The sequence below is a fragment of the Jaculus jaculus genome, chromosome 3 (assembly GCF_020740685.1).
Source record: "Jaculus jaculus isolate mJacJac1 chromosome 3, mJacJac1.mat.Y.cur, whole genome shotgun sequence".
In the NCBI taxonomy this organism is placed as follows: domain Eukaryota; kingdom Metazoa; phylum Chordata; class Mammalia; order Rodentia; family Dipodidae; genus Jaculus; species Jaculus jaculus.
The window spans coordinates 11,818,808-11,833,095 of record NC_059104.1 but is presented as its reverse complement, the minus strand read 5'-3'; the positions used below and the strand labels follow the sequence as shown (position 1 = coordinate 11,833,095).

Genomic DNA, 14,288 nt, shown 5'->3' with positions numbered 1-14,288 from the left:
CCTAGATGAATATATTTCTATTCAGAAAAAATGTCCTACAAATTAATTTTCAAACTAACTTAATATTGAAGAGCTTAAAATTTTCATTAAAGTAATTGCAGTCTAAAATTGACTTACATCACTAGGAAGACCCTCAGCTTGTACTTCAGACCTTGTTTGTCAGTGACAGAAGCTACCTGTAAACAGTCTAAAATTGACTTACATCACTAGGAAGACCCTCAGCTTGTACTTCAGACCTTGTTTGTCAGTGCACAGGAGCTACCTGTAAACAGTCTAAAATTGACTTACATCAATAGGAAGACCCTCAGCTTGTACTTCAGACCTTGTTTGTCAGTGCACAGGAGCTACCTGTAAACAGTCTAAAATTGACTTACATCACTAGGAAGACCCTCAGCTTGTACTTCAGACCTTGTTTGTCAGTGCACAGGAGCTACCTGTAAACAGCGACGCGAGGCCCCCCTGCTTCTCTAGAAGCAGCTGTTGCTTTTGTGCTGTACTGTCGGTAAAGCTGTCGTTCTTATTAAAAATGTATATTTTTAATTATTTGGGAGAGAGGATGAATATGGGCACCCCAGGCCTCCGGCCACTGCAGATGAACTCCAGATGCATGTGCCACTTTGTGCATCCAGCTTTACGTGGGCACTAGGGAATCAAAGTCAGATCATCAGGCTTTGCAGACAAACACCCTTAACTGCCGAGCCATCTTCCCAGCTCTAAAGCTGTCGTTCTTATGTGTCTGTTTTCTTTTTCTTTCATTTTCATCTTTAAAGGGTTTCTGAATGTTTTATAAGCTATGAAAGTGTTAGCTGTTTGGGAAATCAAGCTTGGAAGCCTTAGAAAACCAATGAAATTATAAAATGGCTGCCCCACTCCCACACTGTCCCACCTGTTAAATTTTGTCCCAAATCTTCATGTTTTGTTAGGTTTCCTTCTCAACTTTCTTCTCTTCTTGTTTCCGTTACTTGTTTTTGCTTTCACATACCTCTTTAATATGATAATGACATGTAGTAAAAAAAAATCAGAAATGGAATATTTTTGCATGTGTGTTTGTGGCATGCGAGTGTTCATATGTATGTGGGTGCACATGCGTGTGTGTATATGAGTGTGGAGGCCGGAGGTCCACATTGCGTGTCTCCCCCTTTCGTTGTCTACCTTAGTTATTGAGGTAGGGTCTCTCACTGGTTTGGCTAGTGTCACTTGCCAGCTTGTCCCAGGATCCTCTGTCTGCCTCCTAAGTGCTGGGGTCATAGGCACACACCACCATGCCTGGTATTTGTGTGGATGCCAGGGATCTAAACTCAGATCCTTATACTTGCGAGGCAAGTGCTTTGCTTGACTAAGCCATATCCCTGGCTGTACTCAAAGAATTGATTGACATATTTCATGCTAAAAACTAAACCACTGTGAAAATCCACATGATAGGTTGATAATGTGTTACAGAGTATTTCCGAGTTCGATCGATGGAGTCATGCACTGCATAGCTTGCTGTAACGTTGTCTTATGTGTTTGCCTGTAGCTAGTCACATACGGTTCCGACAGAGCTGAAGCACTCAAGAGGATGGAAGATGCACTGGATCATTACGTGATTCGAGGTAAAAGTCCAAACATTTGCTGCCATACTACTGTGGATGATGTCCCATCCTAGAAAACAGCTTTGAAGGCTTAGTAATTAGACAATTTCATGAAAAAGTTGCAGTAATACTCTTACAAACTTTTTAAAAAAGTTTATGCATTTATTTATTTATTTGGGGGGGGGATGGGTGTACCAGGGCCTCTAGCCACTGCAAATGAACTCCAGATACATGATATAATATGCATCTGGCTTACGTGGGTTCTTGGGAGTTGAACCTGGGTCCTTAGGCTCTGTAGGCAAGTACCTTAACCACTAAGCCACCTCTCCAGCCTGCAATGGTATTCTTAACTAAAAATGAGAGACGCTTGCATGAATTAAACTCAGATACCAAGCACAGCCCTTTTTGTTTTCTTTTTAGCAGTCCTGTACTTTGCCTGTACATCTTAAATGACAATTCAAGTTGTAATTTATAGATTTTCCTGTAAGTCATCCATTGCATTGTATTTTATGTGTGTTATTTTATGTTTAAAATAAAAAGACACTTTAAAATAAAGATCCATTCTCTTCTATAGTTTGGTAATGATTTGTTTTTATCATTATTTAGAAAACTTGCAAATGTATGGAGCTATAAACACAGCAGCTTATGTTTGGGGGTTGAGAGAACAGCTCTTTGGTTCTGATTAGAGCCAACTTTAGATTGTTTTCTAGGAAGTGCAGTTTTGTTTCCCCATGTACATATCTGATAGTTGTATTGACTACCAACGCATGATTCTAGGAGCTTTAGAGTGTGTAGTCATAAGTAAATTACACACAACTTTTAGGTTTAAATAATAAAGTCCAGTTATTCTTACCCCCTTTGAGGAGTAAATTATTTTCTTAAATTCAACTTGTAGCTTTATATTAGTAATGAAAATAGTAGTTTAGGTTTGCTTCAGTAGTAAACTTTATATGAAATTTAATGGTGGATTATAATTTAGAATGGCCAGTGAGGATCTGAGAACATTCTGAAGGAAAGACTGCCTACTCCTTGCCTGTCACAAGCTGGGTTGGGGGTGCAGGGGTAGACGAGTGGTGGGGTTTGACGGCACAGTCTTCCTTTATGCGAATGAGGCAGGTCTTTCAGAAGGCCTTCCTCCCGGTGGATGAAGCAGTTTCTGCGTCCCGAAGCCTGGCAAGTGGACTCCAGCTTTGGGTAGAGCAGCAACAACCTTCTCATTTTAGGGGAATCCCACTTCAAGACAGGAAGCCCAGCCTCACAGCAGGGCATGTCAGACCTCTGTTTTGCAGGACAGCAATTAAGTGTTTTCCTTTACACCTACACCTGTACCTTTCCCTCTCATTTTCATCTAGTGGTAAGTGATCCCGTCCTTACTTGCCCTCTTCTCTTCTTTTGCATGGAAGTTTTTCTTTTATCGGATTAGGAGAAATTTCACCCTCCCTGCCCTTTCAGTGTTGCCCTTTTTTCTTCCCGTTGCTTAACTAAGAAGTGACAGTGACTCTGTGGAATCTGTTGTGCTACTGATTCTTCTTGTCAGCCACAGAAAGAGAGTCAGCTTTCAAGTGAAGCTGTGTGTAATCTTTTAAAATGGTTATTGCCCACATCCACAGTGTCTACAAATACACAGCTTGATACGGGATATTTAGAGCGTTTTGTGACTTTGCCGTCTTCTGCTATTCTGCCCTGGAAATACATATTTTGTCTGCACATTAGTTATGCAGGCCGTGGAGGAGGCAGGGTTATCCTGCTATAGAAAGACTACTGCCCCCAGTGATGCGAGTGCATGTTAGAAACTCCTGTCTAATTTGTCTGTCTGTCTAACTGTTACGTACAAAAGAGTAAATAAGTTGCACGAGAAGTGTATTCCTGAAGGACTTTAAAGTATCCTACAAGGGCTTTCCATTTGAATATTTCTTTTTTTTTTTTTTTTTTTTGGTTTTTCGAGGTAGGGTCTCACTCTGGTCCAGGCTGACCTGGAATTAACTCTGTCATCTCAGGGTGGCCTTGAACTTATGGCAATCCTCCTACCTCTGCCTCCCGAGTGCTGGGATTAAAGGCATGTGCCACCACGCTCTGCTTGAATATTTCTTTGCTTATCTATTTATTGGTTTTTACAGACAGCGTCTCTGTAGCAGAGGTAGGCCTAGAACTCACTGTGTGGCCTGGACAGTCTTGTTAGCTTTTCATGTGTTTGGATTGCAGTATGAGAACCACCTGGCTAGTTCTTACTGTGGTTAGTGAATTTTTAGATTTTATTTAACTAAAGTTTAACTCTAATTAGCTTGACTGTTAAGACCTGGCTGGAAATTCAGATAGCTTAAGAAAGAATATTTTATCTTTATGTTTCCTTTATTTTTTATTTACGTTCTTTTTTTTTTCAAGATAGGGTCTCACTCTAGCCCAGGATGACCTGCCATTCACTGTGTAGTCTCAGGCTAGCCTCAAATGCATGGTGATCCTCCTACCTCTGTCTTCTGAGTATTGGGATTAAAGGCGTGTGGAACTAAGCCTGGCTCCTTTACATTTTGATAGAATATAACATACTGGCGTGGCACTGAGAAGTCCGCCAAAATATTAAGTGTTGGTTCTAATTGAAGTTTTTCTTCTCTGTTGGCTACTGAAAGGACATGATGCTGGTCGCTATGTATGTACCTAGTCTGCATGTGTGTAGTATGTGGTGTGTGTGTGGTATATGCGAGTATAGGGTCCCCAATGTACCTCTGGCAGCTGGACAAAAATTTCAGGTGTTCCCCTTCTCCCTCCTTTGTTCTCCATCTCTTTTTCCTTGAGCTAGAGTCTTCTTAACTGATTCTGGAACCTGACATTCTTCATGAGCTAAAGCAATTTTCCAGTCTCTGCTCCCCATAGGACTGGGGTTACAGACCTTTTTGACCAGGCCCAGCTGTTGATGTGGGTGCTGGGAAAATTGAACTTGGGTGGTCTTAGATTCCTGAGGCCCTCATCCTGCACAGAAACACACTTAACTGCTGGGCTATCTCTTCAGCCCTGTACTGTGGTATTTTGTACTGTTTTCCCCTAACTTGCTTACTTTTGTACTGTACTTTACAGTAGGCTGTCCCTATCTTCCTAACTTTCTGCCACATGTAAAAATGAAATTTACTGTATAGGTAGATATTTTCCAAGATGTAGCCTGAAATTTGTCTTTGAATCTTTGTACAGTAGGAAAAAACCAGTCTGACCTGAGTCCATACCCTTTTCCTTTGTCATTTAGCACTTTTTCATATTGCTTTGTCTGTGTTAGTCTCTCCTTCACATTAAAAAACCCTTTTTTTTTTTTTTTTGGTTCTTTGAGGTAGTGTCTTGCTCTAGCCTAGGCTGACCTAGAATCCACTATGTTGTCTCAGGATGGCTTCAGACTCACAGCGATCCACCTACCTCTGCCTTCCAAGTTCTGGGATTAAAGGCTGGTGGCACCATGCCCGGCTTATCTTCACATTTTAAAATGTAGCTCTGTTATAAATTAGTCACAGGGATGAAATTAACTTAATATAAATGGCTGGATACCACTTTGGATCATATCCCTTGCTTTATTTTCATATTTTCCTTTCTTATTTATAATTAAGAAGCCACATATCTTAAAATGATGTCATAAAAATACATTATCAATTTGTGATGTTGATTTTATCAAACCATAGACAAGCTCATATTCATAAAAATGCCATATTGGCTGGGTGTGGTGGCCTTTAATCCCAGCACTCAGGAGGCAGAGGTAGGAGGCTCCCTGTGAGTTCAAGGTCACCCTGAGACAACATAGTGAATTCCAGGACAGTCTGGACTAGAGTGAAGCCCTACTTCAAAAAACCCAAAGGAAAAAAAAAGCCATATTGGAACCTATTACTTTTTATACTAACTTAAAAAAACTAATAATCGAAAAAACATAGATAGATTATATTATAAGCCCATCATCAGTCATCCCCTGTACTCAGTGCGAGGGTAATATGCTGTCTCTGCAACTCACCCCAGGGCTCCTGTAGCGCATTTACCATCCCTGTACTTAAAGTATTAATTATATGATTAATGACTGAATGTGGAATTATCTCATAAGAACATTAGAAACGTGAGGGCACTGATGGTATCATCTTGTTTAATTGCATGTTGCTGGTGCTCAGTAGTGTGTGACACCCAGTAGATGATCAGTAAATACCTGTTGGATGAACAGATGAGTAAATGATGCTTTCCCTGATTTCAATACTTTTCTGTTATCCTTAGAATGACAAGTATGAAGGATGTCCTACAAGAACTTCACAGGTGCTCTAAGAGCCAGGTGATGAAATAGCAGTGGGAACTCAAGAAGGAGGGAGTATATCTCTCTTTTCTCATCTCCTTATTTTGGTCCCTCGAAAGTAGCATGAGGACTGCTTTAAGATTCACTTTGTGCTTCCTTCGGATGACACCTTTGAGTGGCAGCATGATTAGGAAGACTGGTGACATAACTAGTATGTGAGGTAAAGGGAATGGGCACCCTGCAGCCTCTTAGGTGCCTCAGTGTGGTTAGTTTTGGAAGGTAATCTGAATTTAGATGTTAAAATAAAAGTAGTTCTCAACGGATCCAGCTGCTCCACTTTGTGGATCCTTCCCAGCCTATTCGAAGACTAAGTTGTGAGCTGATGTTTAGAAGGACATTTACAGCAGCCCTGTGCTTTGTACTGACATGCCGCACAGCCATGGTGTGCACTTCAGAGAGTCATCCCAGCAGGTTGTAGTGCTCTGCTGACGAAGGGCTGTGCAGCTGGAGCCTGAAGACATGCTTGTGCGTGTTCCGATGGGAGATCTGTTTGTTAGAGTTAGGTTTCATATATTCTCAGATAGGTAAACGACCTACTGCTCCTTAAATGCTGTTCACAATGTTTGGAAGACCATAGGGCTGAATACCATTCAGACTGAACTTTGTAAAGCTAAAATGTTTACCAAAGAATGAATTTTTTCTTGACATATCCCTCCTGGTCCTTTTGATTTTAGATGTTCTTATGCCTGGTTTTAGCTCAACAGCCTTGAGAAGGGCAATTTTTAGATATTTTAAACCCTAGAGAAAAGTTGTTGGGGGCTGGGGAGGTGGTTCCTTAGGCACGAGCATTTATTGTGCAAGTATGAGGAGCTGAGTCTGATCCCGATCCCTAAGACCCATATACAAAATGCCAGGCATGGCCACGCATGCCTGTAACCCCAGTGCGAAGGGGTGCATAGATGAGAGATTCACTGGGACTTGGTTTCAGTCAATCTGACCAGAAAACCTTGGAGTTCCAGGTTCAGAGGACTGTCTTAATAAGATAAAGTAGGAGAGTAAACACAACAGTAGGTAATGGGGGAGAGGATTATGATTAAAATACATTATGTACATGTATGAAAACTGTCAATTAAAAAAGTTTGAAATAGTGCTGGAGAGATGGGTCAGCAGTTAAAGGCACTTCTCTGTAAAACTTTACGGCCCGGGGTCTGATTCCCTAGTACCCATGTTCAGCCGGATGCACAAAGTGGTGCATGTGTCTGAGTTTATTTGCTGGGAACCTAGCAGTCAGCACCTAAGTTTATGGGGACACCTGACTCAAACCACTACACCCTCACAAACATATTTATAGCCTTATGGTGCTGGGGGGGGGGGTCCTACCTTCTGGCTCAGGTGCACCAAAGTGAGGGCTGATTGTTCTGAGTTTGGGGCTATCCCAGGAAGAGGCTGGCCATGACACCAAGTTCTGGGGTCTAAGCTTGACCAACCGTAATGCTAGGATTAGATTTAAATTCTAGGAAAGACGTCTGTCTCAGGAGGGGCCCAGGTTTGTGGAAAACAGGTCTAGGGAATTAGGGAAGAGAGAAGAAGTCAGATCACCTTTGGTCTCTAGCAACTGCAGCTTTTTCAGGGGCCCAGTTACCCTAACTGCCTAAAAGAGCTACCTGACTCCCTCTCAGGTGTAGTACCAAGAATCTGAACAGTGAGCAAAATTCGAGTGTTGCTACATTCAAAAGCACAGTCATTCGCCATGTATCATACGTCAGTGTCTGCCCATCAGCCTCCTGTGGTTACAAGACAAGCAAGGCTTCTGCAGCTCACTGATAGCACCTTTTCTCATATGCATCGCATCCAGCACAGTTGTTTTGTTTAACCCACCTGAAGACCTTTGCAGTTAGGCTACAGCCCAAGTAGTTGTTCACAACGAGAATAAAAAACATGGGCCGGAGAGATGGCTTAGCGGTTAAGCGCTTGCCTATGAAGTCTAAGGACCCCGGTTCGAAGCTTGATTCCCCAAGTCCCATGTTAGTCAGATGCACAAGGGGGCACGTGTATCTGAAGTTCATTTGCAGTGGCTGGAGACTCTGGTGTGCTCATATTCTCCCTCCCTCCCTCTCTCTCTCTCTCTCTCTCTCTCTCTCTGTCTGTTGCTCTCAAATAAATGAAAATAAAAATAAATATTTTAAAAACACAATGATTGAAGAAAGGTAGGGTTTACTTCTGTCCTCAGGTAACCATGCAACAAGAAAATTGTCAGTGGCTGATAGTAATGTTTTGCATTCAAAGCAGATAGTCTCACTTTGGGTCCCCAAATTGGCTGCTTCTGCATCATTTCAGTAGGATGGTGGCATGGGAATGCATGTTTTCAGAGAATGATCTAGAAAGGGCACCTGCATTTCTGCCCCCCTTTAATCACATGGCCACACCTAGCCGCAACAGAAGATGGGAAATGAATGGATAATAAGGTGGTTCATATATGAAGCCAAAAGGCAGCATTTCTCTTGTTAAGGAGGGAGGAGAAAACATACTATTGGGTGGCTAGTGGAAGAAGGAACTAGGCATATGTCTCCTGTAGCTGTCAGAAGTAGAGGGAGTGTGGGGAGTGAGTGGGGGATGGGAAGGCAAATAAAAGGGATGAAGATGAAGGATAGAGCCTGATGACCCCTGCTTATGAGTCTCAGTTTTAGATCCATGTTACTCTTTCTGAATAAGTGGGCTAATCTGTGTTTTGGGAGAGAAAACTCAGAATGCTAACAATTAAAGGACTACATTTTAGATGAACAGTGTAATGCTGAAAGGGAGAGAAGGAGAAAAAAACTATCCCAGATCACTTAAAAAAAAACATGCTTATTTGTTTGCATGGACCTGTGTGTGTGTGTGTGTGTGTGTGTGTGTGTGTGTGTGTGCACGCGCGCACACACACGTGTGTGTGCATGTGTGCTGCTGATTAAAAGGAATGCCTGCTCAGTTTTACATGGGTGGCTAGGGAACCCAGGCCCGCAGGCTTAGCGAGCAAGCCCCTTTAGCCATTGAGCCATCTCCCCAGGCCCAAGTAACTTTTAACAGTATATTAACCATGTATCTCCTGAGGCCAAAGAGAAAATATGTATAAATAAATATTAAATTCCAGTTAGTAGGTTTATTTTTCATAGATGATAGGTTAACATTTCTGAAACCAGTTTATATAATTCTCTTATTGAGGAAATAAATACATGTATTGTGGATAATGAGAACCAAGTTTCTCCATGTCAGAAGTGGCAGTAACAGATGTGAGAACGCCCAGGGGCAGAATGAGCCCTGTGTGTGGTATGAGGCTAAGTTTGCAGGTATCCCTGTGAACTCATGGTTTTAATGTAGGTGTGTGTGTGTATGTGTGTGTGTTCATAGCTGAGGGTTTCTCAGTGTTGGTACTATAATGGGGAGAATTGGGGTTCTGGGGTGCTTTCTGGAACTCCAAGCCCTGAGTTCATATGTGCAAACTAACCAAAGAATTGGCAATTCCAGATTCACGAAAACAGTTTTTAGAATACCACATTTTATTCAGATCTTACAAAGGAGTGGGGAAGGGAGAAAACTTGGAGGCAAGAGAAGATGAAGTGAGAGAAGTACACCATGCAAACCCCAAAAGCCCATGTCAATCATGTGGAGCCCAGGAGCCCACGAAGCCAAACATGGATCTTAGGAAAATAAGAACATGAGAAGGGCTTTTTAAAACATGTTTTCCAGAAGAATCAAAAGTGAAGACAGTAGTCAAAGGTAAAAAGTGTCTCTTCCTACCCTGGCCTGGCTACTGGGTGGCGGGAGCTCTTACCCATCAGCAGACACAAACAGCATTGCTGACAGTGCCACAGAGAGGGAAAATGGCCCACTCTTCCCGTGAATCAGGGGATGTAGGATTTGCTCCAGCTCACCTGGACACACCTACACTGGGTGTCCCAGCCAATTGGCCTGAACTTAGAGGAGAAATCCACCCATTCCTGGGCAGGGTGCACACTTGAGAGATGGCAAAACACTGAATCCCAGGACTGGCACGGCTGGCCAGGCTGGGATAGGTGTGGTGAGGTTGTGATGTCCTGAGGTCCCTCCCTTTAAGGGTTCTCTTGTTCCTGCCTAATTAATCGAACTGCTTACTCTGGCACCTCCCCTCCCCCCGCCAGTACTATTGACATTTTGTGGCTGACAGTTCTTTGTTGTAAGGTGACTTTCCTGTGTTCTGTAGTGTTTGTCAATACCCTTATCTTCTACCCACTGACTTACTAGACGTGACCCAGCTTTCTTCATGAGATTACTGGTGTCAGGAGGAGTCCAGATGAAGCCGAACCGTTTGTGAGGAAGTAAAGGAGTGCTTGACAGAGGCTCATCTGGAGCTTGTGGTAACTCACTTGCCTGGAACCCTAGTACTGGCAGGACGAGGCAGGATGCTTGCTTTGAGTTGTCAGCCAGCCTGGCTACTATGTGATATCCTGTCTCCAAAACAAAACATTGTTGAAAAAAACTTAAGAGTCAGCTTGAAGGAGCTTCTGTTAGCCAAATCTGGGAAATTTTCAACAAAATAGCCTTAATAGTGATTTATAATCCATGTAATTAATAAATTACAGTCAGTGAAATAAGAAGCCATGAGTTAATACGTGAAAAGATAGGCTGGGTAAATGAGAAAGATAACATAGCTGTGTTGAATAGATTTAAATTCAGTAATGTAGAACAGTCACTACGTGGCAAACACCAGGTCGCTTAGGTAAGATCATTAGTGGTTGCTATGATTAATGGTGAAAGTAGGAGAAACTCATATTTCTGTAGTTCACTAGTATTCCTCCCTAAGATGTTTATTATAGCACTAGCCATCTGACCAGGATTTCACTGGGGTTGGGACCAACCCACATCATGGTCTCTTGTGATGTTCTGAGATAAACATTTGGATGATGTTTTTGCTGAAAATGGGTAGCCTGAATCTAATCACGAGGAAACATCAGATGAACCAACCTGGAAGTCAGGCTACAAAATAAATGGCTTCTGTTCTGCAAAAATGTCAAGGTCAAGGAACACAAAGAGAAGTCCAGCAACTTATCTAGATCAAAGCATGGCTAAAGACAACTGAATGGAATGTGGGATTCTGTGGTTGATGCTGGACCAGGAAGAAATGTGTTTCTTTTGTAGCAAGGGTCAGAAATAGGACAACTGATGAGATTTGAGTGATAGCTCTAGATTAGATAGATGGTAATACTTTTACCAGTGTTACAATTTCCTGATTTGGACCACTGTCCTATGTATGAGTAGATAAGAGATCTTCCCTCCTTCTAGGAACTGAGGTATTTAATCTTTGTCTTTAACTGTTCATAATAGAAAGTGTGTGTTGTGTGTACATGCAGAGAGAAAACCAACGATCCAGCTCATAGATGTGCTAAGGCATTCATAGGTGGAGAGCCTGGTAAGGGATGGGCAGTAATTTTCATGGCCATTTCTATAAACTTTCTAAAATTCTGAAATTATCCCAGACTACAAAGTTAAAAAAAATAGGGTAGAGGATCCGCTAGGTGCCCTTTTGATGTGTACTTATTTATCTAGCACATTCTAAAGGATGGTAGTGGGTCTAGGAATTGTGTTGTAAAGGACAGAAAAGGAATAAGGAAAAGTCTTTGTTGTTTGGTAAATGCCTATTTGGTCTAATATGATTATCCTCCCCACCCCCAGCTGATGTTACGTTTTTTAAAATACAGAAACTTCAGAGCTAAATGCACTTTGGCTAAAGTTAATTTCTATGTCCCCATAAAACAAGTAGTGCCCCTTAGCCCTGTTTGATCCCAGCAGAATGTAGAGCTAATATCTGGTTGCTGTTTGGGAACCAGCAGGTAGTCAGGAGAAGGCTGCTCCAGGGGCCTCCCTCTGTGAAGTAGTCATGATTTCCCATGCAGATGGGACCTGGTGAACTCTGCTGAAGGTCATCCCCAATTCCTAATGGAAAACTTACAGTCATAATTTTTATGAGTATGTGATTAATAATATCATTGAAGTTGTAAGCTAACTCTGAAAGAATATGTCTATTGTTCACTTGGTGTTTATATGAGGAGCCATTCAAATGACATTGTCTCCCTGTAGCATGGAAAGAAAGCAAACTAAATGCACAGTGGCATCTCACATATGAGGATTCAATTCCATTTTTAACAGTTCAACAACCATGCCCATACAGCTGATGTTTTGAGCTTTTATGTAAAATAACTTGCATTTATTTTAAGTTTTTGGTTCTTACCTGCCATGAATTGATCACTGGGTATCATAAAACAGTTTTGTCTTTGCTCAGATTATCTTTAACTATTTCTGAAAGCTATCTTCCTATTTTGCTAAAGACGGGCTGGTTCTATTTTGGCATTGGCAACACTGAGAGCTAAGAAATTTAGACCAGCACTAGGATATAAAAAAAAAAAATCAATAGAATTAAATGTCAAGTATTACATAAGCAAGTGAACAGTACTATTTTTATTTAAGTGGCAAAAATCTTGAGAGACTTCCTTGTTAACTTACCTTTTTTTATGTTTTTACTTATTCTTATTTATTTACTTTGTAGGTAGGACCTCGCGCTAGCTCAGGCTGACCTGGAATTCACTTTATAGTCTCAGGCTGGCCTTGAACTCATAATGATCCTCCTACCTCTGCCTCCCGAGTGCTGGGATTAAAGCTGCATGCCACTGTGTTCAGTTTAATTTCTCTTGCAAATAAAGATGACCTGAGTTAATTTGTATCTAAAAAATAATAGGGGCTGGAGAGATGGCTTAGCAGTTAAGTAATTGCCTGTGAAGCCTAAGGACCCCGGTTCGAGGCTCAGTTCCCCAGGTCCCACATTAGCCAGATGCACAAGGGGGCGCATGCGTCTGGAGTTCGTTTGCAGAGGCTGGAAGCCCTGGCGCGCCCATTCTCTCTCTCCGTCTGTCTGTCTTTCTCTCTGTGTCTGTCGCTCTCAAATAAATAAATAAATAAATAAATAAATAAATAAATAGTTTAGGGTTTATTTTGAACTTAAATTTCTGTTGTTCCTTGGTCTTCTGACTTCACTCCTTCCCACATCCTCCTTTAAGATCTTATTCAAAACTTTGGGTATTGGAGCTCCTCAGTCAGCTGCGGGGCTGGTTTCATGCCACCCCGTTGGGTTCTTGCACGTCGTTGTGGCTTCCTCCATGCGGATTGGCATGCCTGTGCCCAGAAGCCGTCTTACCTTTTCCTGTGTGTTCAGATCAGCCTGGTGACATCATTCACATCAGTCTGTCACCTCACAGGCATCTGGCTGGACAGACACGCCTGCCAGTGGAACCTTGCAGTGCGCATTTCCTACTGGCAAATGAGACTCTTCTTCCTTAAATTGCTCTGATTTAGTCCACTTAATAAAACAAGATCAAGTTATTAATTTCCCCTCTGCACTGCTCCCTCTGACTTGTCTTTCTAAGCATGCTAGCACATTGCCACTAGGTGCTGTTCATTTTCATCTCTGCACGTGAGGCCCGTTTTGTAGGTAAACCCCACACTGTTTCCACGGACTCTTTAGATATGTTGGCATTGCGGCGAGTTTCTTCTATCTGCTACACTCAGGACAATATTATTTTGATAGAATTCTATCGATGTCTTAGACATGTAACAAATTTGGGCTATTCTTTCCCTGTTAACAAAAAAGCCCTTAGAATTAGTGATTTTTGGATGTAGGCTAAGTCATTGCCTGTTATACAAGATTGGGATACTGGTGCATTTCTCAGTTGAATCTGCTGCCATATCCTACAGACAATATTTATTATACCATCTTTCAAATATGATAACTTCTATGAAGTGTTTATATTAAGAAATAGCATTGACAGAATTTTAGAACTTTATCTAAATGTTTTGAGGTACATTGAATAAGAATTCAATTTTATACAGCTTAAGCATATAGTTTTTCTGAGTTAGGGAAAGAAATGGCCAACTTAATGGGGGCTAGAGAGATGGTTCAGCAATTAATTAATGCTTCCTGGCAAAGCTTGTCAGCCAGGCTTGATTTCCTAGCACCTACATAAAGGCAGATGCAAAGTGGCACATGTATCTGAAACCCATTTGCAGTGACAAGAGATCTTGCTGCATATTTATGTACACATAAATAATTTTTAAAACAAATTTTAAAAAAGAAATGGTTACTTCTTCCATAGATTGCTACTATTGTTTAATATAAAGACAATGGATAGCAAAAGAATGCCATGGAGGCATATTAGACTGTTGATCAGCTTTGAGATGAATAGTCACATTGAAAACATAACCATCTACCCATGTGCATGCATTTGGGTTGTAGCACGTTCATGCAAGTGGTGTGAGTTCTGTCGGAGTTTACTGGTTTTTATGTAATTAGACTGCTGTTCCTTGCTCATGGTAGGCTACTGAGCTGCATGAGGCCTTTGGAGGAGACAGGCATGCGTACAGATGCAGACAGACACGCACCCTACCTTGTTGCTCTTCTTCATTTG

General features: G+C 41.7%; 1 protein-coding gene across 2 annotated transcripts in view; it reads left to right on the top strand.

The window, feature by feature from the left end:
• Positions 1–14,288, top strand: part of Pcca (propionyl-CoA carboxylase subunit alpha) — a 339,901-nt gene that overhangs the window by 156,370 nt on the left and 169,243 nt on the right. For both annotated transcript variants that reach the window (XM_045144878.1, XM_004663385.2), the window contains exon 16: positions 1,517–1,592. In XM_045144878.1, the coding sequence (XP_045000813.1) occupies positions 1,517–1,592 (76 nt within the window). The remainder of the gene's footprint in view (positions 1–1,516; positions 1,593–14,288) is intronic.